The sequence below is a fragment of the Oncorhynchus mykiss genome, chromosome 18 (assembly GCF_013265735.2).
Source record: "Oncorhynchus mykiss isolate Arlee chromosome 18, USDA_OmykA_1.1, whole genome shotgun sequence".
NCBI lineage: Eukaryota > Metazoa > Chordata > Actinopteri > Salmoniformes > Salmonidae > Oncorhynchus > Oncorhynchus mykiss.
In genome coordinates this window covers 53,902,032-53,928,434 of record NC_048582.1, presented here as the reverse complement: position 1 = coordinate 53,928,434, position 26,403 = coordinate 53,902,032, and the positions used below count along the sequence as shown (strand labels likewise).

The window sequence follows — 26,403 nt, the reverse complement described above, 5'->3', positions numbered from 1 at the left end:
TGGACCCCAGGAAGAGTAGCTTCTGCTTCTGTAATGTTCTATATTAAATGTCATGTTTTGTGTGGACCCCAGGAAGAGTAGCTTCTGCAACAGCTAATGGGTATCCTAATAAAATACCAAAAATATACTGCACAAATCATGTAAATGAAAGACCTGAAATGTTCTTACTTACAAAATATTTTTCTTGATTTAAAAAAAATTGGCAAACTCACACCTGTTGAAATACAAACACGGGTTTAGGAAAAGACAGACAGTCAGAATAAATACACCTTTATTTGACTCATTATAGACCTGATGATACAAATGCCACCACAGAACAATTAAATAACATACCAATCAGGTTACAGTTCTGAAATAACGGACCAATCAGATTACAGCAAGACAAAGGGACTGTACACTTTCCAGGTGCCCCCGGCCATCCCTCCCTCCTTGTATTAACTATTGGGTTATAAACCATTAGTGCTTCTCCTAACTGTACAAATAAAGCTCAACTACACCCCCTCCCCATCTATATCTACATCTAAAAGCAGTCACAGAGAGTTTGGCCCACTTCAGAGCCGGCCGGAAGCCATGTTGTTGCCTGCCACAGTGGATGAACCTTCCATTCATCCATCCATAAGGACTTTGTTATAGTTCTAATACTTGGTTTATGATTCTGTCAGTTATACTAGTGAACTTGGTTTATGATTCTGTCAGTTATACTAGTGAACTTGGTTTATGATTCTGTCAGTTATACTAGTGAACTTGGTTTATGATTCTGTCAGTTATACTAGTGAACTTGGTTTATGATTCTGTCAGTTATACTAGTGAACTTGGTTTATGATTCTGTCAGTTATACTAGTGAACCTGGTTTATGATTCTGTCAGTTATACTAGTGAACTTGGTTTATGATTCTGTCAGTTATACTAGTGAACTTGGTTTATGATTCTGTCAGTTATACTAGTGAACTTGGTTTATGATTCTGTCAGTTATACTAGTGAACTTGGTTTATGATTCTGTCAGTTATACTAGTGAACTTGGTTTATGATTCTGTCAGTTATACTAGTGAACTTGGTTTATGATTCTGTCAGTTATACTAGTGAACTTGGTTTATGATTCTGTCAGTTATACTAGTGAACTTGGTTTATGATTCTGTCAGTTATACTAGTGAACTTGGTTTATGATTCTGTCAGTTATACTAGTGAACTTGGTTTATGATTCTGTCAGTTATACTAGTGAACTTGGTTTATGATTCTGTCAGTTATACTAGTGAACTTGGTTTATGATTCTGTCAGTTATACTAGTGAACTTGGTTTATGATTCTGTCAGTTATACTAGTGAACTTGGTTTATGATTCTGTCAATATGTCTGCCATAGAGTTATGTGACATCTCAGAAGATTGCTGCTTTTTGGTTGAAACCTCAAGGGCCAAACTCTCTCTTTACATGGCTCTGTCTAACATTCTCCATTCTCCACACACACACACACACAATTCCTACAGTATCTCAGTCAACTATATACATAAATCCTTCAATATATCCTACAGTATCAAGATCACCCTAAATACCTCATCTGGTGAAAGGGGAATATATATTTTTCCCCCCTGCTCCCTCTCTCCCCCTGCTCCCTCTCTCCATCTATCCCCATACCTGTCCATCTCTCTCCCCCTCCTGCTCCCACTCTCCCTCCATCTCTCTCTTCTTCCTCCTCCCTCCCTCTCCATCCCCATACCTCTCCGTCCTGAAGAAGGTCTTCATATCTAATCTGTTCTGGCCTGTTGGGGTGAGGTCTGGTCTCCATGTATGGTCTGGGGAATGAGGTAGGGCTGACGTGTCTTCATGTCTGGTATGTGGTGGTCTCACTGGGGGGTGAGGAGGGGAGGTCAGGAGACGTGAGAATGGGAGGAGGGTGAGGTCTGGTCTCTTCATGTATGGCCTGGGGGTGTGAGGAGGGGGTAAGGTAGGGGAGGTGGGTTTTTCATGTGGTCTGGTCTGGGGTATGTCTGGGGGGGTGGAGGGTGAGGTTTGTTCTCTTCACGTATGGTCTGGGGGGGTGAGGTAGGGGGGAGGAAGAGGGAGGTGGTCTGTTCATGTCTGTTCTTCGTTGTTCTCAGTACTGGGGTTAGGGTTGTTAGTGTTGCTGTTGTTGGTCTCATCATTCTCTCTGCAGCTGATCCTGTCCAACTCTGCCTGGACATCACTCAGACCCAGCTTAGAACCTGCAACACACACACACACACACAGCTACTCAGCTCTGTCTGGATTTATATTTTAAACCACAAGAGGGCGACACAGGGCACATACACCCCTTCTGCCTATATAATAATGTTGTGTGTGTGTCCTACCTGACTTGCGAACAGTCCCTGGTGTGCTGTTGCCCGGTGGCGATGCTCCGGCCTTCTTGGTCAGAAGACTGTTGAAGAAGTTAGCCAGCACCCCCTCACTGGTCTGACCTGCTACACACACAGGGAGGGTTGGAGAATGTCATACAAAAAGGTGCAACATTTGAGCAGGGTCTGTGGTAAAATACCTAATTGCTTTTCTGCTGTAGTGTGTGGCATTAGCTACACACATTCACATCATGTAGTACCTGATAGGGGCATGGCGTACCTGATTGGGGCACAGGGCATGGCGTACCTGATTGGGGCATGGCGTATCTGATTGGGGCACAGGGCATGGCGTACCTGATTGGGGCACAGGGCATGGCGTACCTGATTGGGGCACAGGGCATGGCATACCTGATTGGGGCACAGGGCATGGCGTACCTGATTGGGGCATGGTGTTAGCAACGTTGGCTGCAGCTGAACGATTACTGGTCCTGGGAGAACCACTGGGACCTCTACTACTGCTGGACTCCTGTCACACACACAAGATCACATCAGTTTCCAGTATCTTAAAGAGAGAGAGAAAGAAATGAGGAAAAGAGAGAGAAAAGAGGACAAAGAGAGAGACAGACAGAAGAAAGAGAGATAGACTTACCCCTGGTCGTCCGGCAGATGCAGGAGGCTGTTTGGAGAGCAGCGACTGAAACCACAAAGACCCACATTAGAGAGAGAGAGAGAGAGAGAGCAACACCCACACACGTCACCATGTGTCAAGTCTCACCTGCAGCTTGAGCAGAAACACCTGGTCATCTTCAGCCTGAATCTCCTTCTCATGAACAAACTGACATAGGAGAGGATGTCCACAACGAGAGAGGAGGAGAGAGATTCCTATTAATTCATCTATCATTATAGTTTAGAATACAATGGAAAATGTGACGTTCACTAACAGTCTTTTTTGGGAATTACAAGATAGAGGTGAGGGGTTAAAGGTCGTACCTTTCTGACAGGCGGTTTGACGATGACCTCCTCAAAGATGTCGTCTAGTTTCAGCGTTTGGAAGTTCTCATGGAGGATAGATATCTTATTTTCATTATCCCACCCTGACGGACTGAAAGACAGGGTCACACACGCGCAAACTTAAAGAACACAGGGTTACACTCACACACACAAACACACTTACATGAAGACTGTGTCTTTCTCCACCAGTTGAGCAGGGTAGTGGAAGGGGAAACCGTAGAGTCTGTGAACCAGGTATTTATACAGAACATCCACATTCTTCATTTCCTTAACCGACGTATACAGCAGAGACGCCCCGTCTGACACAGCATTAAGGACAGTATCACTCACTACACGATCCAAGGCAGGCACAAAGAAATCAACCGCCATGTTGTCTCTACCTTTACACTGCATGCAGATGGAGTCTGGGTTAGTATGATGCTACGAAAAAGTGATCAGAGTTAAAGTGTGTGTGCGCACGTGTGTGGACGTGTTTAACTATACTTGTGGGGACCAGCTGGGACATTTAGTTAAAAACCCAGGTCAAATGCTATTTCTGGGGGGGTTTAAGGTTAAGGTTAGAATTATTGTTAGAATTATGTTTAGGAGCTGGGTTAAGTTTTGGGTTCAAGGTTGGGTTTAAGGTTGTGGACAGATTTCCTCTTTGCATTCACATTGCTATGTCTAGAAAGGAACCAATATCTTTTTCCAACATTCACTCAATGCGCTCTGTGTTTTTAAAAAGTGCAGGACAAACCATTCCATCAGAATGTGTTCTCGGAAGTTGGAAGTTTACACCCACCTTAGCCAAATACATTAAAATCCAGTTCTTCACCATTACTGACATTTAATCCTAGTTAAAATTCCCTGTTTTAGGTCAGTTAGGATCACCACTTTATTTTAAGAATGTGAAATGTCAGAATAATAGTAGAGATAAATAATTATTTCAGCATTCATTTCAATTTTTCACATTCCCAGTGGGTCAGAGGTTTACATACACTCAATTAGTATTTGGTAGCATTTCCTTTAAATTGTTTAACTTGGGTGAAACATTTCAGGTAGCCTTCCACAAGATTCCAACAAAAAGTTGGGTGAATTTTGGCCCATTCCTCCTGACAGAGCTGGTGTAACGGAGTCAGGTTTGTAGGCCTATACAATTTTCTTTCTGAGGTCTTGGCTGATTTTATTAGATTTTCCCATGATGTCAAGCACCGAGTTTGAAGGTAGGCCTTGAAATACATCCATAGGTACACCTCCAATTGACTCAAATTATGTCAATAAGCCTAACAGAAGCTTCTAAAGCCATGATATCATTTTCTGGAATGGTCCAAGCTGTATAAAGGCACAGTCAAATGAGTGTATGTAAACTTCTGACCCACTGGAATTGTGATAGAGTGAGTTAAGTGAAATAATCTGTCTGTAAACAATTGTTGGAAAATTACTTGTGTCATGCACAAAGTAGATGTCCTAACCGACTTGCCAAAACTATAGTTTGTTAACAAGAAATTTGTGGAGTGGTTGAAAAACAAGTTTTAATGACTCCAACCTGTGTACAGTGGGGCAAAAAAGTATTTAGTCAGCCACCAATTGTGCAAGTTCTCCCACTTAAAAAGATGAGAGAGGCCTGTAATTTTCATCATAGGTACACTTCAACTATGACAGACAAAATGAGAAAAAAAAAAATCCAGAAAATCACATTGTAGGATTTTTAATGAATTTATTTGCAAATTATGGTGGAAAATAAGTATTTGGTCACCTACAAACAAGCAAGATTTCTGGCTCTCGCAGACCTGTAACTTCTTCTTTAAGAGGCTCCTCTGTCCTCCATTCATTACCTGTATTAATGGCACCTGTTTGAACTTGTTATCAGTATAAAAGACACCTGTCCCCAACCTCAAACAGTCACACTCCAAACTCCACTATGGCCAAGACCAAAGAGCTGTCAAAGGACACCAGAAACAAAATTGTAGACCTGCACCAGGCTGGGAAGACTGAATCTGCAATAGGTAAGCAGCTTGGTTTGAAGAAATCAACTGTGGGAGCAATTATTAGGAAATGGAAGACATACAAGACCACTGATAATCTCCCTCGATCTGGGGCTCCACGCCAGAACCACACGGGGGGACCTAGTGAATGACCTGCAGAGAGCTGGGACCAAAGTAACAAAGCCTACCATCAGTATCACACTACGCCGCCAGGGACTCAAATCTTGCAGTGCCAGACGTGTCCCCCTGCTTAAGCCAGTACATGTCCAGGCCCGTCTGAAGTTTGCTAGAGAGCATTTGGATGATCCATAAGAAGATTGGGAGAATGTCATATGGTCAGATGAAACCAAAATATAACTTTTTGGTAAAAACTCAACTTGTCGTGTTTGGAGGACAAAGAATGCTGAGTTGCATCCAAAGAACACCATACCTACTGTGAAGCATGGGGGTGGAAACATCATGCTTTGGGGCTGTTTCTCTGATCCGTGTAAAGGAAAGAATGAATGGGGCCATGTATCGTGAGATTTTGAATGAAAACCTCCTTCCATCAGCAAGGGCATTGAAGATGAAACGTGTCTGGGTCTTTCAGAATGACAATGTTCCCAAACACACTGCCCGGGCAACGAAGGAGTGGCTTCGTAAGAAGCATTTCAAGGTCCTGGAGTGGCCTAGCCAGTCTCCAGATCTCAACCCCATAGAAAATCTTTGGAGGGAGTTGAAAGTCCGTGTTGCCCAGCAACAGCCCCAAAACATCACTGCTCTAGAGGAGATCTGCATGGAGGAATGGGCCAAAATACCAGCAACAGTGTGTGAAAACCTTGTGAAGACTTACAGAAAACATTTGACCTCTGTCATTGCCAACAAAGGGTATATAACAAAGTATTGAGATAAACTTTTGTTATTGACCAAATACTTATTTTCTCTCATTTTGTCTGTCATAGTTGAAGTGTACCTATGATGAAAATCACAGGCCCCTCATCTTTTTAAGTGGGAGAACTTGCACAATTGGTGGCTGACTAAATAGTTTTTTGCCCCACTGTATGTAAACTGAGTGCAAAGCAAACCGAACTGAGACCACCTCTCGAGATGGTCTCAGTTCGGTTTGCTTTGCACTCTTTTAAGGGGTCCGCGTTCCTTGGAGTGTTCATTCTGCACAAAAAAATGAAGCGAACCGCACTAAGTTCACAGAAATAAGATGAAAGGGACCAAGTGTGAAAACACCCTTAGAATTAGAGGTTAGGGAAAATAGAGGTTAGGGAAAATAGGATTTTGAATGGGACTGAATCGTGTGTCTCCACAAGGTTAGTTGTGGGGACATACGTAAATAGTCTGGGTGGCCATTTGATTAATTGTTCAGCAGTCTTATGGCTTGGGGGTAGAAGCTGTTAAGGAGCCTTTTGGAACTAGACTTGTTGCTCCGGTACCGCTTGCCATGCAGTAGCAGAGAGAAGAGTTGATGAATTGGGTGACTGAGGTCTTTGACAATTGTTTGGGCCTTCCTCTGACACCGCCTAGTCTAGAGGTATAGCTATACAGGACTGTGTGTGTGTGTAAAGGATACACTGTAGACAGAAGCGTCTGATGTATGACTGAATGAAGTCCAGGTGTTCGTCTTTGTAGTCATACTCCTTCTCCAACGTACTGATGGCATCGCACTGCAACACACACAGGTTAGAGGTCAAAGGTAATATATGTAGTCATGCTCCTTCTCCAGTCAACTGATGACATCACAGCGAAACAAATAGAATAGGGACAACTCCAGTGTGTGCGTGTTCGTACCTTAGTGCAGACCACCACCATGGGTAGTCCCAGGTTGTGTGTGAGTGTGTTTTCGCCGAGCGGCAGCAGAACGTTCTCCTCCTCCTCACTCCTCCTCTGGGGGGCGCTCTCCTCCCAGCCAGGATCCACATACTCCTGGAACTGTCTGGCCACTACAGACAGTCACAAAGCAGGGGCCTCATTTATCCACTGTGCGTAGGCACAAATCTGTGCGTAAACCATGCGTGGGATTATTTTCACGCAAAGTGTGAGATTTATCCATATGAACATTTACTTAGCCATGACCATGCGCATGCACAGTGCCAAGTGGTGGAATAAGGAAACTGCTTGTCAAGAATAGAATGGGGAATATATATATGGAAAATGTGTGAATTTGGGAGAGTAATAATAGATTTTTTTAAAAATGTAAAAAGCTGTCATTGTATCTCCATTGTGAAATAATGCAACATCGACATAATTTTGACCACATCAGTGCATGTTACAATAATAACCCCTATACAGTCATTTGTTACAATAATAACCCCTATACAGTCATTTGTTACAATAATAACCCCTATACAGTCATTTGTTACAATAATAACCCCTATACAGTCATTTGTTACAATAATAACCCCTATACAGTCATTTGTTACAATAATAACCCCTATACAGTCATTTGTTACAATAATAACCCCTATACAGTCATTTGTTACAATAATAACCCCTATACAGTCATTTGTTACAATAATAACCCCTATTAAGTCAAATGTTAAATTAGAGATGTGTGTGAAAGTGAAAGCATTATGTAAATCCTATAAAAGACAGATAATGGGAAGTGGAATGAGAGATGGCTGATCTTACTCTGTTGGGCGATTTGGCAAACGCTGCATTTTACAGAGAGCGCGTTTTTAGAGACAGGTGGGACTTCTTCTGCAGAAAGTACAGATTGGTTTTTGGAAACGATATCCGATGAGCCAGTCAAATAGGATTTTTGTGAGGACTTAATAACTACTATAAAATAGCAAACACATGCCATTCAGGTGCACTTCCAAGTGCTATCCACCCTCTGGTATTTGGCAATGGGCACTTTTCAGCAGGAAAATGAATGGGTTCCCAAATACGAACGGACCAATAGACGACACCCACATCACTATGAAATCACCATCCCAAAATGATTTCAACTATGTGAAAAGGCTTCCACTCTTTATGTGCAGGTGATGCTATGTGATGCTTAAAATATGCTGCTGAATGTGGTGGCCAGGTGGAATGCGCGACTCGTTCATTCTGCAGAACAGCAATGTTGGCCTAAAAGCATACTTGAGGGAGCTGTTGAGGTTGGTTGGCTTATTATTTGAAGTATATTTGCCATTGCTAAAGCAACTCAATTGTCCTAATGGTCCTCTCTTTGTTGCTATGTCTTCATTTTTACTGGTCAAGCCACAACGGAGCGAGCCAAATAAAACATTTTGGTTCATGTCATTTTTGGTGGCTTTTTTTGGTTGCGCAGTTTTATTTCACGGTAAGGCGTTGTATATTCTCCACGGGTTAAATGGATGACTTTCACCATATGGTTAATTACGGACGTTTTGAAATTAGAACAGCCAAGGTCGTGCAAAAGCACTGAGAACAATTGTTATTTATCAAATGGTTCTCTCCTACCGGTGTGTATATGACTCTTATAGGATTCTTTGATAAATCACACTTTTTCTATGTGTACGACCATTATCAATTCCATTCGTAAGCAGTATTTTAGAATAGTTTCTACACAATATTGATAAATGAGGCCGCTTCCAATCATTTAATGCAGATAAATACCTGACACATAGAAATAAAAAAAAGTCATGACCAGCTGATTTTTAAAATATGTTTTTATTTTACCTTTATTTAACTGGGCAAGTCAGTTAAGAACAAAATCTTATTTACAATTACGGCCTAGGAACAGTGGTTTAACTGCCTGTTCAGATTTTTTTTACCTTGTCAGCTCAGGGATTCGATCTAGCAACCTTTCGGTTACTGGCCCAACGCTCTAACCAGTAGGCTACCTGCCGCCCCAATGTGTCAATACAATTTCATAAATGTCGACAGACAATTTGTTCGTTTGACATGGTGGGGTATTTTTGTGTCTGTAAAATTAATTATGCGGGAAATGGAGGCGGAAAGGCCTTTATGGGCAAATATTGATATAATAACCATCATATCAAAGTAAACGTGATGATATGGTGTGGGGTCCTCCCACTACGTCTCAGGAAACCATGCAGTTTATTAGGCTACAGATTAAATAAATTACGATGAACTTCACAGGGTGATGAGCTTAATGCTATTTTCCAAAAAATATTGATGGTCTCATTCTGGTGACACGATGATCGATGCTTAACTGCCTTTTGACAGAAATTTAAATCTCGCTTTTATCCATAATAATCTCTTCATGTAGACTAGTCTACCTGCACTGTTGGCTAGAGCACAGGTGTCAAGACCAGAGTGGGCACATTTGCTAAATAACGCAACAAAACCATTGGTAGAGTTGAAAATGCGATGGATGCGATTTTTATTCGGTACATGAAAAGTTAAGTAAAAAAGTACCTTTAAAAATGTGCACTACATCATCACACTGTGATTAGCCGCAACATGTCAGTTTGGTAGAAACATGTTGGTAGAAACATGTCAGTTTGGTAGAAACATGTCAGTTTGGTAGAAACATGTTGGTAGAAACATGTCAGTTTGGTAGAAACATGTTGGTAGAAACATGTCAGTTTGGTAGAAACATGTTGGTAGAAACATGTCAGTTTGGTAGAAACATGTCAGTTTGGTAGAAACATGTTGGTAGAAACATGTCAGTTTGGTAGAAACATGTCAGTTTGGTAGAAACATGTCAGTTTGGTAGAAACATGTTGGTAGAAACATGTCAGTTTGGTAGAAACATGTCAGTTTGGTAGAAACATGTCAGTTTGGTAGAAACATGTCAGTTTGGTAGAAACACACCACTGATGGGGAAATGTGAATATTTTCTTTATGCATATTTGCATAAAAATCTGTCGCCAATTGGATGGAAAGCGAGCTTTACACAGTCTTATTTTTGTGCAGTTGGTTAAAACCCTTTTCACAATGTCCAAATAGTCCTCTGCAGCACAGTTTCAGCAGCTTAGCTATCTAAAAGTCAGCTGAGCAAGCCAATAATATATCTGGTACCAGCCTGTTCAGGGTTAGGTCTAGGGCCTGTTTAGGGTCCTGTTTAGAGGTCAGAGGGTAAAACATGACGTGTGTTTGACTCACTTCTGTTCTCCAGCTCCCTCAGTGTTTCTGGGGGGACCCGGAGCTTGTCGATATGTTCCCTAGCGACAGCCGCCCACTTCTGAAGCGATTCCATGGCGACCCACGGCCGCGACAGGTCCACAGTAACCAATAGCAACGAGTCACCAAGCGCCTCTCGTTGCACAGCAACAGACTGCAGACCTTTATGGTACAGATCCCCATCTAACACCCAGGCATTACACCTGGTTTGGTCTACATACATACACACACACACACACACACACACACACACACACACACACACACACACACCACACCACACCACATTATAGACAGACCTAGTAGGTAGTGCCGAGTAATTAACCAACATTTCGAGGGTGGACGCTGTTTCTCTAGAGAGAAATCAAACCATTCACAAAAAAAAGTCAAGTCAAGAACTACAGTATATGGGATGCTGGGCTAAAGGGCGTTGTAGTTTTCATTAAGCAAATATTCAACCTTGTTCAGCGCAGAAATGTTGTAATTAACTACAATGACCATAAATTGAATGTTGATCATTTTTGGTTTTGTAATGTCAATTAAAAAGCTCCAAAATCATTTGAATATGTTTATTTCTTAATAAATTTTCTGATTCAAAATAATTATAAACCGAAAGCAACCTATCTAACCTCGAAAAGGACTAATCACTCAGCACTACTAGTGGTTAAAAGACAATGATGGTGTAAAAGGTCAAATGAAAGCTGTGATTGGTTACCGTCAATGTCGTCGTCATGGACACTGAAGTAGAGGTATTCCAGGCCACGCCCCTTCAGGAAGTCCTCCACACCCTGTAGTTTAGCAACCAGAGTGGTCTTCCCCGAACCCACTTCCCCTACACACACACCGAAAGACAGTCAGACAGGTATTTAACACATAACAATGATACATTACAATATTATACTATTAGGCCTATCAGTAAATACTGCAGAGTAGGCAGCATTCCTCACGCCATACTGATTAGCCTCTGTAGCAGAGGATTACCCTTGGGGTTGTTACTGCTAGGCGAATGTGGCTGACTGGACTCAGACAAGGATTGCTAGACACACACACATTCTACACAATGTCATATAAAAGCAACATAAAGCTTGACTGATAGCTGGTATCATATTGGTCCATCATTGTAATAGGAGAAGACAGGGTGGGGGAGAGGTTCATCACAGCTAGCACACGCACAGAGAGACAGACAGACAGATACCCACCCATGACCAGCACATTTTTCCCGGACGGTAGTTTAGATCTGGAGTGAGTCGATACTTCGCTCAGAATAGCAGACCTGCGGATAGATGGATAGAGCAGACCGTTCACTAGCTAACTTAGCTAGCTGACTGTCTACATGTACATCTTATAGAATCATTCCACTGACTAGCTAGTTAACTAGCTTATCATCACCAGCAGCATTCATCAATGCTAGCTATCGCTGGCTAGTCAATCTAAAAGCCGATGCAGAAATGCTAGCTCACTAAATAAACCACGCAATCATCAGACAGCATCATCATTCATTCGTAAACCTAGCCAATCTCTATTGCTAGCATCAATGGGCTAACCGCTGCTAGCTGTGTTAGACGGGCTGTCACTCGGAGTCTGAACAATAACAGTCGCTCTCCATCGAAAAGCTCCTCCTGGATCTAAACAGGCAGGTGTCAGTTGTTCCCACCATAAATCCTGTCCATCTTCGTCTTCAGTATTTGGTTGTTCGGCTGTGCTGTTTAGTCCACTGTTGTTGGAGGATAATAATGTACTCCTCCCTGACGCCGCCATCTTCACTGCTGCCAACCAACAAAGACCCGGATGTAACGCACAGTACTGGGCGTGGTCGTCCAGAAGAATAACACAATAAACAAACAACATTTGCCTAATTAATTAAACAACGAATTAAATAAACAGATCCATGCTAACTACAGATAAGATCCAGAGTGAAGGACTTCACTTTAATTTTTTGATTGGTGTATATTAAGTGACTTACTCATGCGTTTACATTGTGTTTTGTTAAATGTATTCCAGTTTAGATACTTTTCAACATTTCATAGAGTTGCTGTAACCATATTACTCTTTATTGCCAATATAATTAGCTTATTATATTATCAGATAGAAATATAGGTACTCATTCTGTAACCATCAATTGCTCTCTGGGGACCGTTTTATGGAATGTTTCATCCAGGTCAAAATTATCCTGTGTGTTGTTTTATAGTTGTATATAATCCTGGACTAAAAATCTATTTCAGTGGAGATTCACTATTGAGTATGCTTTTTAGTGCAGGGTTTACTCTGTATCCGGGACCCTTAGTGTCCTGTGTATTCATTTGATGTCATATAATCATTGTTGTAAAAACATATGATGTGGTATCACATATATTTAGTTCAGATTTGTCTTGCGTGCAAAGTTGCATCCAAAAAAGGTAGGACCAAATCTGATGGGGATAACATATGATAATCTAACACAACACAGCAGGATTATTCTGATCTGGATTACATGTTGAATGGATGGGCCAGCTCATCACACAGTAAAGTGCAGTCACTTCTATCCACCACTGGGTCACGCCGTTGTACCGTCACTGTACCCCCTGCCTGCTGCTCCCCGTGGCTCTACCGATACTAACTAACTACCGTTAACCGGCACTGTGCGACCCTCCTCATCATAATTCACTGGGAGGAGACAGAGGGAGGGAGAAAGACAGAAGTAGAGACAGATAAAGAGACAGAGAGAGAGAGAGAGAGAGATGTTCTCTTCATTCATACCGTGAGGACCCTGATGTACTGTATCCCCTGTCTGCGCATGGCTTGAGGTGCAAGGCTCAGTACCTACTGCTTAGCTGACGTACGGAGAGAGGGAAAGAAAGAGAGAGAGAGAGAAGCGGGATGGGTGCAGAGTGTGTGAGGACGGCGAAGTCACTGTGATTCCGCCCAGCAGTGAAGTTTCCTTCATCTCACTGCTCTGCCCGTCTCTATCTGGTACCTGAGGTGAGTTACTGGCTGGAACACTAATAAGGTATGGATGGGCACTGGGCTGAGTGAGTGTGTGTGTGTGTGTGTGTGTGGACACCCCCGTGTGCATGTTATAACTTGACAAAGGCTTTGGATGTTTGTTTTTTACATGCCACACACCCTGCTCAATAACATAAGAGTTATGGTTTGCAGTGTTATGTTATGGGATTGTAGGTTCAGTGTGTATGTATGTTTGTGTGGGCGTGCGTGCGTGCCACAGGTGACAGAGAGAGAGAGAGAGTGATGTGGTAGCTTTCTACGCCTGTGGAGGGATTACTCAGCATGGACCTTCCTGCCCTAATGATTCATTATTCATTATTATTAATGTCCTTAATGTCATCACTCACACACGCACGCGCGCACACACACACACACACACACACACACACACTGGAATTGTCCCCATGTTACTGAGTCCATCTAAAGGTCAAGGGTCAAGGGTAGTGGATCTCTGAGCAGTGATTGGTTCTGTTGCTGCCTTGTAAAGTTGTGATTGGACGGAGAGATACTCAGATATAGAATTCATTATCTGTCCATTTGTTATTCCCTACTCTGATTATCTCAGCTAAAAATAATCACCCCAGCATCCACACACACTGAGCGCATGAAATATAGAGGAGGAAGAGGACGAGAGAGGAGGAAGAGATAGTGAGAGAGAGGGGGAACGGGAGAGAGACGGAGAGAGCATACCTTGGAACAGAACTGGGTCATATTGAGTTTGCTACCAAACTGCAGGCAGTGGCATAAAAAAAGAGAGAAAGAGATGGAGAGAGAGAACACATACTGTATAATAGTGCAGATTGAAGTTGATGGAGGATTAATCTAGACCACGTGTCAAATTAATTCCACGGAGGGCTGAGTGTCTGCGTGTTTTCGCACATCCCTTGTACTTGATTGATGAATTAAGGTCACTGATTAGTAAGGAACTCCCCTCACCTGGTTGTCGAGGTATTATTTGATACGAAAAAAACAAAAACCAGCTGACACTAAGCCCTCCATGGAATGAATTTGACATCCTTGATCTAAACTATAGAATATTAAATGTAGAGGGTATACTAGAATGTTGACTAAACTACACTAGAATGTAGAATAGAATGCAGAATAGAATGTAAAATGGTCCAAAAACTGAAACATAGCACGGTGTGTGTGTTTGTCTGTGTGAGTTCTGACCTTGAACATAAGAGCATCTTCTGTTGTAACAGAGGGGTTTGTTTAGGATTGTGTGTTCTCCCTAAAGTGTGTGTGTAATGTGTTTTCTCACTTAAGTGTGTGTTTCTGTATGTGTGTGTGTGTGTGTGTGTGTGTGTGTGTGTCTGCAGGTCCTGTGTGTGTCCAGCATGAGTAACATCTATGAGTCTGCAGAGGCGACCCTCGGCCTGTGCAACTCTTCCTGTCTGACCAAGGTAGCTCATTAACACTTGATTGATTGATTGATTAACAAAGTGATTCATTGACAAATTGATCAATCAAATAATGTATTTATTGATGACAGGTTGAGCTGAGAGTGGCTTGTCGAGGGATCTCAGACCGAGATGCCCTTTCTAAACCAGACCCCTGTGTTGTACTCAAGATGCAGTCACACGGGCAGTGGTTCGAGGTACTCTCTCCCTCCATCTTGCTTTCTTTCACTCCCTCTCTGCCCTGTTTCTCTCCCTCTCTGTCTCTCTGTGCCTGACTCGATAAGAAAATAAAAGCTGACTTTGTATTTTGCCACAGTACACACACACACACACACACACACACACACACACACACACACACACACACACTCTCGTTCTCTCTCTCTCTCTCTCTCTCACACACTCTTGTTCTCTCACTTTCTCTCTTTCTCTCTCTCTCTCTCACACACTCTCGTTCTCTCACTTTCTCTCGTTCTCTCGCTCTCTTTCTCTCTCTCGTTCGCTCTCTTTCTCTCTCTCGTTCGCTCTCTCTCTCGTTCTCTCTCTCTCTCTTTCTCTCTCACTCGTTCAACCCGCAGCCACAGAAGTAGTTTCTTTCCTCTGAGAGTTTAAAGCTTCTTAGTAAAGACCAGAAGACCAGAACCAAATTCTTTGGAGTGGTTTATCAGGAGAATGCAGTTAGATGTCTCTAAATCCTAAACAATCTGCTCCCCTTATGTGGCTGGAATTTTGAAGAAACAAAGGAGAGGTCTTTTTTGGTTTAGTTGCAATTTGTTCACTATTATTAACAATTCAAGATTTTTGCTGAACAGGCTGACAAAGAGAATTCATAGCTCCAGGCTTTTAGTCTTCTTACTAACTGTAAGGCCTTACTGGTGGAATTATCTCCAGAGGTTCTCCCGGTGGGGACCTGAAACTATTGCTGTCCACTGCCATGTAGTGCTGAGCCTGAGAATGATGTCGCTGTCCGCTTCAATGGTGCTGAATTGTAAACATTACCGCTTGTTTGTTTACAATAATCACCATTGGATATTGTACTTGTGTGACAACTTGAAAGTGTGTTTGTGTGTATGCGTGTGTGCGTGCATGCCTGCGTGTGTGTGTGCCTTTGTGTGTGTGTGTGCGTGAGTGTGTGTGTGTGTGTACTTGCGTGTGTGCGTGTGGGCGTGTGTGTGTGTGTGTGCAGGTGGACCGGACAGAGGTGATCCGTAGCAGTATCAATCCAGTGTTTTCCAAGGTGTTTCTGGTTGACTTCTACTTTGAGGAGGTTCAGCGTCTTCGCTATGAGCTACATGACATCAGCTCCGCTCACAATGGACTCAGAGACACAGACTTCCTCGGAGCTATGGAGTGCACGTTGGGACAAGTGAGTGAATGTGAGGATAGGTGAGTGCACGTGAGGACAAGTGAATGCACGTGAGGACATGTGAATACACGTGAGGACAGGTAAATGCCCGTGAGGACAGGTAAATACACGTGAGGACAGGTAAATACACGTGAGGACAGGTGAATACATGTGAGGACAGGTAAATACACGTGAGGACAGGTAAATACACATGAGGACAGGTGAATACACGTGAGGACAGGTGAATACACGTGAGGACAGGTAAATACACGTGAGGACAGGTAAATACACGTGAGGACAGGTAAATACACGTGAGGACAGGTGAATACACGTGAGGACAGGTAAATGCCCGTGAGGACAGGTAAATACACGTGAGGACAGGTGAATACACGTGAGGACAGGTAAATGCCCGTGATGACATGTGAATACATGTGAGGACAGGTGTGTGCATGTAAGGACAGAAGGAAAGATTAGTGCGGAATCTGCTATAACCGTTTTCTACCTGTCTGTATGTCTGTCTGTCTTTCTGTGTGTGTGTGTGTGTGTGTGTGTGTGTGTGTGTGTGTGTGTGTGTTGCAGATCGTGTCCCAGAGGAAACTGTCCAAAGCGTTACTTAAACAGGGAAACACTACCAGCAAGTCCTCCATCACAGTACGAAGCTCTCACGCACACACACATACACACACGCGCTCGCGCACGTGCACACACACACAAACAGACGATACAAGCTCAGATGATGATGATGGTATTTCCGCTCTAGGTAACATCAGAGGAGTTATCGGGTAATGATGACTACGTAGAACTCTCCTTCAGCGCTCGCAAACTAGACGACAAGGTGACTATGTGTGTGTGTTCGTGTGTGTGTGTGTGTGTGTGTACATACAAAATGCAGTGGGTTTAAAAATTAGTACATGTCTTCAGAGATGAAAGAGTATAATACTGAGGGAAAAGCGGAAGGAAAGGGGAAGGAAAGGGGAAGGTGGAGGAGGGGATGAGAAGAGAAAGAAGAGGAGAAAAGTAGGAGGAGAGAAGGTGAAGATGAGGAGAGGAGGGAGAGAATGAGGAGATAAGGTAGAGAAGAGGAGAAGATAAGGTGGAGAAGAGGGGGAGAAGAGGAGGAGAGAAGGTGGAGACGAGGAGGAGAGGAGGGGGAGAAGAGGAGGAGAGAAGGTGGAAAAGAGGAGAGGAGGTGGAGAAGAGGAGGAGAGAAGGTGGAGAAGAGGAGGAGAGAAGGTGGAGAAGAGGAGGAGAGAAGGTGGAGGAGAGGTGGAGAAGAGGAGAGAAGGTGGAGAAGAGGAGAAGGGGAGGTGGAGCAGAGAAGGAGAGGAGGGGGAGAAGAGAAGAGAAGGAGAGGAGGGGAAGAAGGGGAGATGAGAAGGTGGAGAAGAGGAGGAGAGAAGGTGGAGAAGAGGAGAGGAGGTGGAGAAGAGGAGGAGAGGAGGTGGAGAAGAGGAGGAGAGGAGGGGGAGAAGAGGAAGAGAGGAGGGGGAGAAGAGGAGGAGAGAAGGTGGAGGAGAGGAGGTGGAGAAGAGGAGGAGAGGAGGGGAGAAGAGGAGGAGAGGAGGGGGAGAAGAGGAGGAGAGAAGGTGGAGGAGAGGTGGAGAAGAGGAGAGGAGGTGGAGAAGAGGAGAAGTGGAGTGGGAGAAGAGGAAGAGAGATGGAGAAGAGGAGGAGAGGGAGAAGAGGAGGAGAGGTGGAGAAGAGGAGAGAAGGTGGAGAAGAGGAGAGGAGGTGGCGAAGAGGAGAGAAGGTGGAGAAGAGGATGAGAGGAGGGGGAGAAGAGGAGGAGAAAATGAAGAGTGAATATTCCTTAGCTTATTATTCCTTAGCTTCCTTAAAGACAATTATGCATGTATGACTGTAATTCACTTTGGATAAAAATGTCTGCTAAATGGCATATACATTTAAATTAAATAAAAAATATAAATTAGCGGAATAGACTGATCATCAAACAATAGACTGATCATCAAACAATAAGCTGATCATCAAACAATAGACTGATCATCAAACAATAGACTGATCATCAAACAATAGACTGATCATCAAACAATAGACTGATCATCAAACAATAGACTGATCATCAAACAATAGACTGATCATCAAACAATAGACTGATCATCAAACAATAGACTGATCATCAAACAATAGACTGATCATCAAACAATAAGCTGATCATCAAACAATAGACTGATCATCAAACAATAGACTGATCATCAAACAATAAGCTGATCATCAAACAATAGACTGATCATCAAACAATAAGCTGATCATCAAACAATAGACTGATCATCAAACTATAAGCTGATCATCAAACAATAGACTGATCATCAAACTATAAGCTGATCATCAAACAATAGACTGATCATCAAACAATAAGCTGATCATCAAACAATAGACTGATCATCAAACAATAGACTGATCATCAAACTATAAGCTGATCATCAAACAATAGACTGATCATCAAACAATAAGCTGATCATCAAACAATAGACTGATCATCAAACAATAGACTGATCATCAAACAATAGACTGATCATCAAACAATAGACTGATCATCAAACAATAAGCTGATCATCAAACAATAGACTGATCATCAAACAATAAGCTGATCATCAAACAATAAGCTGATCATCAAACAATAGACTGATCATCAAACAATAGACTGATCATCAAACAATAGACTGATCATCAAACAATAAGCTGATCATCAAACAAAATGTCTTTGTTTTTCTGTAGGATTTCTTCAGTAAATCAGATCCGTTTTTGGAAATCTTCAGAATAAATGATGATGGCAGCGGATCACTAGTTCACAGAACTGAGGTAAGTCACACACACACACACACACGGTAGGAGCGCAGATTATGATAATGACGGGTGTGTGTGTGTTGTCAGACGGTGATGAACGACCTCAGCCCGGTGTGGAAGTCATTCAAGGTCTCTCTCAACACACTATGTAGCGGAGACCATGACCGCCAACTAAAGGTAAGATCACAACTATAACCTAACCATAATGTCTTCTAACCTAACCATAATGTCTTCTAACCTAACCATAATGTCTTCTAACCTAACCATAATGTCTTCTAACCTAACCATAATCAAACCAAATAGGTATTTTGGTGAACCACATGCATGTGATGATTATAAGTAATCTTGCCTACGACTTGAAGATTGGTGTTACCTCCCCAAAATAATGCCCAAGCTAGCTCAGCAGCGTGTGTGTGTGTGTGTGTGTGTGTGGTGGGACTCTGATTCTAAACGTTATTGTCTTCATGAATAAACATGAGGTCATTAATTATTCACTACCCTCTTAACTCCACGTGGCTCTTGTCAGCCCTGTTAGTGGGGAACACAAACACACACACAGTTACCTGTTTATAGACTCTCTGAGTAGAACAGAGGGACTGAGTTAGGTCAGATCTGAATCAGTGATCAGTTAGCACAAACAGAAGAAAATTCTTTAAAACAGAAGAGATACTACAAATATGATGACACATTTTGTTTCTCTGTTTGGAAATGTTTTCATGTTGCCCCACTGAACACGACTTAGCTGTCTAATGACTATTCCCAACCACAGCATTCTCTCTCTCTCTCTCTCTCTCTCTCTCTCTCTCTCTCTCTCTCTCTCTCTCTCTCTCTCTCTCTCTCTCTCTCTCTCTCTCTCTCTCTCTCTCTCTCTCTCTCTCTCTCTCTCTCTCTCTCTCTCTCTCTCTCTCTCTCTCTCTCTCTCTCTCTCTCTCTCTCTCTCTCTCTCTCTCTCTCTCTCTCTCTCTCTCTCTCTCTCTCTCTCTCTCTCTCTCTCGCTCTCTCTCTCGCTCTCCAGCTGAGTCCTTCTCAGCATCTCCAGATTAATATTTCACGGCCCCCCACCGAAACCAGCCATCAATCATTCAGCATGGCATTTCCGTGTGTGTTTTTCAGTGCACAGTGTATGATTGGGACTCCAATGGGAAGCACGACTTCATTGGAGAGTTCCAGACCACCTATAAGGAGATACGCACAGACCTGGAAGGGAGACAGGTACACCCTAACCCAAACCTTACTCTAACCCAACCCTAAAACCTGTCCCTAACCCAAACCTTAAAAACCCTAAAACCTAACCCAATCCTAAAACCTAACCCAACCCTAAAACCTAACCCAACCCTAAAACCTAACCCAACCCTAAAACCCAACCCAACCCTAACCCAATCCTAAAACCTAACCCAACCCTAAAACCTAACCCAAACCTAACCCATCCCTAAAACCTGACCCAACCCTAACCCTAACCTAACCTAACCTAACCCAACCCTAACTTTAACCCTAAACCAACCTTAACCCAACCTAAACTTAACCTGATCCTTAATGAGAAAATGTTATGGCTAAAAATGAATGATTTACTTTAATATGTCAAAAAAAAAAGAATACTTGCATTTGCATGTGGGTGTGTGTGTACGTGTAGATGCAATGGGACTGTATAAACCCTAAGTACCAGGTGAAGAAGAAAAACTACAGAAACTCTGGTGTCGTCGTCCTCAACCACTGTAAGGTAACACTCCTCCTTCCTTCCTATCACTCTCTCTTTATCCATATGGTTTAGAATCCTATTGAAATAGCATTGAAACACTTATAAAGCTGTTATGAATGCCCTTGTACAGTAAGCAAATTGTTACTCTGCTATTTAATAGCGGTATACTCGTGTTATTTCTACATGCACTTTATAGATGTATTCACACACATACACATGCACACACACTCATGCTCACACTCACACTCGCACGCACACACACACACACACACACACACACACACACACACACACACACACAAACTAACACAAACACACACACACACACACACAAACTAACACAAACACACACACACACACACAAACTAACACAAACTAATACACACACACTCAGGGAGAGGCTTCCTTTAACTGTGTTCTTTCTAATGGCAGATCATCAAGATGTATTCTTTCCTAGATTACATCATGGGAGGCTGTCAGATCCAGTTCACAGTAAGTGTGTGAATGGTGGTTATCTGGGGTGTGTGTGTGTGTGTATGATGGTTATCTGGGGTGTGTGTGTGTGTGTGTGTATGATGGTTATCTGGGGTGTGTGTGTGTGTGTGTGTGTGTGTGTGTGTGTGTGTGTGTGTGTGTGTGTGTGTGTGTGTGTGTGTGTGTGTGTGTGATGGTTATCTGTGGTGTGTGTGTGTGTGTGTGTATGATGGTTATCTGGGGTGTGTGTGTGTGTGTGTATGATGGTTATCTGGTGTGTGTGTGTGTGTGTATGTGTGTGTGTGTGTGTGTGTGTGTGTGTGTGTGTGTGTGTGTGTGTGTGTGTGTGTGTGTGTGTGTGTGTGTGTGTGTGCGTGTGTGTGTGTGTGTGTATGATGGTTATCTGGGGTGTGTGTGTGTGTGTGTGTGTGTATGATGGTTATCTGGTGTGTGTGTGTGGGTATGATGGTTATCTGGGTGTGTGTGTGTGTGTGTGTGTGTGTGTGTGTGTGTGTGTGTGTGTGTGTGTGTGTGTGTGTGTGTATGATGGTTATCTGGGGAATGTGTGTGTGTGGCCATGTAGGTGTGTGTGTGTGTGTGCATGATGGTTATCTGGGGTGTGTGTGTGTGTTTGTGCATGATGGTTATCTGGGGTGTGTGCGTGTGGTTGTGCGTCCATGATGGTAACCATCATGCACACACACTAGCTGGGATCTTTTAATGTTGACTGTACTATACTGACTCTGTTTTACAAATCTTTAATTGAGAGTAGTTTAACTTTTTGTATTGTTTGTTGGATTGGCAATGCCACTGTCAACCAGAGAAATATGCTGAGAAGGATTATCACCACAGCAAGCAAGGTACTGGATGAGATCTTTAAGGTCAGGGCCCTCCCCAAGGTACTTGGAGTCAAACAGACAGGCCTGGATGAGATCTTTAAGGTCAGGGCCCTCTGCAAGGTACTAGGAGTCAAACAGACAGGCCTGGATGAGATCTTTAAGGTCAGGGCCCTCTGCAATGTAATAGGAGTCAAACAGACAGGCCTGGATGAGCTCTTTAAGGTCAGGGCCCTCCCCAAGGCTCACAAAATCATTTTAGACCCAAGCCACCTCCTGTACCCGGACTTTGAGCTACTCCCCTCTGGGCGCAGGTATACGGCACCCCTTGGCAGGAAAAACAGAACTAGATAATAATTTGTGCCAGGTGTGAGATCCCTCCTAAATAGCTGGGGCTAATGTTCCTGTCAACTCAGTTAGGCTAGCAGGCTAATGTTCCTATCAACTCAGTAAGGCTAGCAGGCTAATGTTCCTGTCAACTCAGTAAGGCTAGCAGGCTAATGTTCCTATCAACTCAGTAAGGCTAGCAGGCTAATGTTCCTGTCAACTCAGTAAGGCTAGCAGGCTAATGTTCCTATCAACTCAGTAAGGCTAGCAGGCTAATGTTCCTATCAACTCAGTAAGGCTAGCAGGCTAATGTTCCTATCAACTCAGTAAGGCTAGCAGGCTAATGTTCCTATCAACTCAGTAAGGCTAGCAGGCTAATGTTCCTGTCGACCCAGTGAGGCTAGCAGGCTAATGTTCCTATCAACTCAGTAAGGCTAGCAGGCTAATGTTCCTATCAACTCAGTAAGGCTAGCAGGCTAATGTTCCTGTCAACTCAGTAAGGCTAGCAGGCTAATGTTCCTATCAACTCAGTAAGGCTAGCAGGCTAATGTTCCTGTCGACCCAGTGAGGCTAGCAGGCTAATGTTCCTATCAACTCAGTAAGGCTAGCAGGCTAATGTTCCTATTAACTCAGTAAGGCTAGCAGGCTAATGTTCCTATCAACTCAGTAAGGCTAGCAGGCTAATGTTCCTATCAACTCAGTAAGGCTAGCAGGCTAATGTTCCTATCAACTCAGTAAGGTTGGCAGGCTAATGTTCCTGTCGACCCAGTGAGGCCAGCAGGCTAGTCTCTTTTTATTGCTATGTAACTGTTATGAAAGTTGTAATGTCAATTTGTTTTGTATTTAAACGGCACTTTAAACGTGTACATGACACTGCAACCAAATGTCCCCATGTGGACAATAAAGTCAGTAAAGTAAAGTGTGTGGTTGAATGCAGCCAGATGATGTCTGATTTATCTCTGTATGAAATGGCCATGTCACCATAGTGACTTGGTTCCAACCTTTATGTTGTGTGTGTGTATCCCAGGTGGCCATAGACTTTACAGCATCAAACGGAGACCCCGGAAACAGCTGTTCTCTCCACTACATCCATCCGTACCAGCCCAATGAGTACCTGAAAGCCCTGGTGGCTGTGGGAGAAATATGTCAAGACTACGACAGGTAACTTATCAATTATGTATATTATCAATAACCTAATCAATGAGCTGTAATAGGACAATCGTGATGATTGCATCTAGCATGTTTGGTTTGGGCAAACAGTTCCACATTGCGTCATATTAGTTATTTGTGAATCTCTCTCTCTCTCTGTCTGTCTCTATTTCTCTCTCTCCATCTCCTCTCTCTCGCTCTCTAGTGACAAGATGTTTCCAGTTTTTGGGTTTGGAGCTCAGATCCCACCTGACTTTAAGGTTAGAGATATTCAATCAAAGCGGATCTGGAGATGTCTGGGGAGTGCTGTTGTGGAGTCATCTAGTTGATCTTCAAAACGGTGTGACCATGCTAGAAAATATCACACTATGTTGGGAGGTGTGTGTCTGTGTGTGTTTAAACTCCCCTCTCACACATTTTCAGGTGTCACACGATTTTGCCGTGAACTTTGATGAAGACAATCCGGAATGTTCCGGTGAGCATCACGCCTGTCACACCTCTAACACACACACACACACACACACACACACACACACACACACACACACACACACACACACACACACACACACACACACACACACACACACACACACACACACACACTGTACAGCTGGTACGGGTGGGAGATGGTATTTTTAGCTGAGCCTCTAAAACACTAATCTGAATGTGTGAAATGAGCCCCCATACACACTTTAGACACCTGGCTTGGTGGAATGTGTGTGTGTGTATCTGTGTGTGCGTGGTTGCGTGGTTGCGTGAGTGTGTATGTGCGTGCGTGTGTGTGGTGTGTGTGTGTGTGTGTGTGTGTGTGTGTGTGTGTGTGTGTGTGTGTGTGTGTGTGTGTGTGAGCCGAAATCTTAAATACACCAACTGTGTGTTATCTGCAAAGACAGGTTTCCTTGTTCAGTAGAAAAGAAGGAGAATGTTTGAGCTACTTCACCACTGTGGAGTTGTGTTTGTGTTTGTGTGGGTGTGTGTGCGTGCATGTGTGTGTGTGTGTGTGTGTGTGTGTGTGTGTGTGTGTGTGTGTGGGTGTGTGTTTCAGGTATCCAGGGTGTGGTGGAAGCCTACCAGGCCTGTCTTCCTAAGATCCAGCTGTACGGACCGACCAACATTGCTCCCATCATACAGAAAGTTGCTTCTTCTGCCTCAGAGGAGATGCACACCATGGAAGCTATGGTAAGACAGAGATCAGTGATCATTCATCATTTTGTATAAACGTTACACACACATTACCCAGATAAACGGCTCCTTTCTTTTGACCAATCAAAACATCTGCTGGCTGAATATAATATTTTGAATATTTTTGTTCTGAACCTGTTGACAGACTAAACACTACATTTGAACCAGTGCCTCCTTCATTCTCTCTTCTGCCTCGCTCTCTCTCTCTGTCTCTGTCTCTGTCTCTCTGTCTCTCTCTCTCTGTCTCTGTCTCTGTCTCTCTCTCTGTCACTCCCTCTCTCTCTCACTCCCTCACTCTCTCTCCCTCTCACTCCCTCTCTCTCTCTCTTTCGCTCCTGCCTCGCTCACTCTCGCTCCCTCTCTCTCACACTCCCTCTCTCTCTCTTTCTCTCTCTTCTCTCCTCTCTAGGAGTATTTCATCCTATTGATCCTAACAGATGGAGTGATAACAGACATGGCTGACACTAGAGAAGCTATAGTACATGCTTCCCACCTGCCCATGTCTGTCATCATAGTAGGAGTGGGAAACGCTGACTTCAGTGACATGCAGATGCTGGATGGAGACGATGGAATACTCAGGTTAGTCTGTTATACCTCTCTGCATGTCATGTCGGTCTCTTTAATAAGAACATTTATGATGTTCATGTAATAACTCATAATTAATTAAATAATTAATTATATAATAGGGTAATGTTTTTTCAGGTCCCCAAAAGGAGAACCTGTTCTCAGAGACATTGTCCAGTTTGTTCCCTTCAAAGACTTCAAACACGTAAGTCTGTTTGTGTGTCTGTGCGTGCGTGTGTGTATGTGTGTATGAATAACGAGCAGTGACGTGGTCTAGCTGCGCTGGTCAAAACAAATTTATCCATTGGCTATGTGTGTGTGCGTGCATGTGTTTGTCTCTGTGTGTGTCTGTCTGTGTCTGTGTGTGCATGTGTATGTGCGTGCCCATGTGTGTGAGTGTATTTGCATGTGTGTGTCATGATGTATTTCAATTTTGACAGGCGGAGAAATCAAATAATTACTTCACATGCTCCAAGCAGAACAGATATAGAGAGACAGAATAGGGAGAGGAGGTTAAAGAGAGGGGATTTTCTGTCCTGTAGTTTCCTTTCAATGAGCATCAGAAAGACAAAGACCTTGAGAGACCTAGTAATAACAGGTAGATGGGAGAGCGGGAGTGAGAGGAAGGGGAGCGGGAGAGAGAGGGAGGGAGGGACAGAGGGAGAGAGAGGGGAGAGAGAAACAGACAAAGGGGTTGGTGTAATCACTGTACAGTTTAAATACCAGACAGCAAAAGTCTTTGAGGAGTCAGTGCACTCGCAAGTGTGTGTATAATATCTGTGTTTGTGTGTGTGTGTGAGGTTGTATAACTTGTGTGTGTAAACGTGTGTAATGTGTGTGTGTGTTGGTGTGTGTGTGTCTCCCCAGGCGTCCCCGGCTGCGCTAGCTAAGAGTGTGCTAGCAGAGGTGCCCAATCAGGTGGTGGATTACTACAATGCCAAAGGAATCCATCCCAAATGTCTGTCTGACTACGACGAATCTACCAGACCCTTCAGCCCCTGACCACACACATATACACGTATTCATCACACACACATTAAACACACACACACATTCACATGTTATAAACAAAAACTAATACATACTCACCCATACACACACACACCCTGCATACAGTAGTGTAGCTCAGAGAAGTAGTTTGGTGGGTTTAACTATCAATCATTCAAATGTGTTTAGAAAGTCCGGAACCTAGGAAGAAACCTAGAAAGGAAGCAGGCTATGAGTGGTGGCCAGTCTTCTTCTGGCTGTGCCGGATGGAGATTATAACGATCATTCAGAGTTTCTCTACTGCTCCTGCTGTCTCTAAAGAGT

General features: G+C 43.3%; 2 protein-coding genes across 3 annotated transcripts; one reads left to right on the top strand and one right to left on the bottom strand.

Annotated features, from left to right (window-relative positions):
* Positions 1-253: 253 nt before the first annotated feature.
* On the bottom strand, positions 254-12,143 carry dync1li1 (dynein, cytoplasmic 1, light intermediate chain 1). Of its 2 annotated transcripts, none has more exons than XM_021572496.2 (13): positions 11,984-12,143; positions 11,529-11,602; positions 11,045-11,161; positions 10,312-10,542; positions 7,063-7,214; positions 6,845-6,938; positions 3,483-3,618; positions 3,299-3,410; positions 3,084-3,143; positions 2,958-3,002; positions 2,744-2,834; positions 2,324-2,434; positions 254-2,197 (listed from the first exon to the last, which is right to left on the bottom strand). In XM_021572496.2, the coding sequence occupies exons 1-13, from the start codon at positions 12,085-12,087 to the stop codon at positions 2,067-2,069; spliced, it is 1,458 nt and encodes a 485-aa protein (XP_021428171.1). In that variant the 5' UTR covers positions 12,088-12,143; the 3' UTR covers positions 254-2,066. The 2 variants fall into 2 exon arrangements, with proteins under 2 accessions (XP_021428171.1, XP_021428172.1); XM_021572497.2 differs by having other exon boundaries at positions 2,324-2,431.
* Positions 12,144-13,039: 896 nt separating this feature from the next.
* Positions 13,040-26,187, top strand: cpne4b (copine IVb). The gene is made up of 18 exons (XM_036953265.1): positions 13,040-13,287; positions 14,631-14,714; positions 14,804-14,908; positions 15,898-16,077; positions 16,636-16,707; positions 16,817-16,891; positions 18,793-18,876; positions 18,949-19,038; positions 19,975-20,073; positions 20,492-20,578; positions 20,990-21,049; positions 23,222-23,355; positions 23,549-23,603; positions 23,767-23,818; positions 24,392-24,525; positions 24,938-25,107; positions 25,231-25,297; positions 25,960-26,187. Exons 2-18 carry the CDS (start codon positions 14,649-14,651, stop codon positions 26,092-26,094), a joined length of 1,665 nt encoding a protein of 554 aa, XP_036809160.1. The 5' UTR covers positions 13,040-13,287; positions 14,631-14,648; the 3' UTR covers positions 26,095-26,187.
* Positions 26,188-26,403: the final 216 nt, after the last annotated feature.

Coding starts and splice junctions, on each gene's coding strand:
- dync1li1 (XM_021572496.2), bottom strand. CDS start 12,087: ATGGCGGCGTCAGGGAGGAGTACATTATTATCCTCCAACAACAGTGGA. Junction 11,162..11,528: donor GAAAAATGTGCTGGTCATGG/GTGGGTATCTGT, acceptor GTGTGTGTGTAG/GGGAAGTGGGTTCGGGGAAG. Junction 2,835..2,957: donor CATCTGCCGGACGACCAGGG/GTAAGTCTATCT, acceptor TGTGTGTGACAG/GAGTCCAGCAGTAGTAGAGG.
- cpne4b (XM_036953265.1), top strand. CDS start 14,649: ATGAGTAACATCTATGAGTCTGCAGAGGCGACCCTCGGCCTGTGCAAC. Junction 14,909..15,897: donor CACACGGGCAGTGGTTCGAG/GTACTCTCTCCC, acceptor GTGTGTGTGCAG/GTGGACCGGACAGAGGTGAT. Junction 25,298..25,959: donor CCTTCAAAGACTTCAAACAC/GTAAGTCTGTTT, acceptor GTGTCTCCCCAG/GCGTCCCCGGCTGCGCTAGC.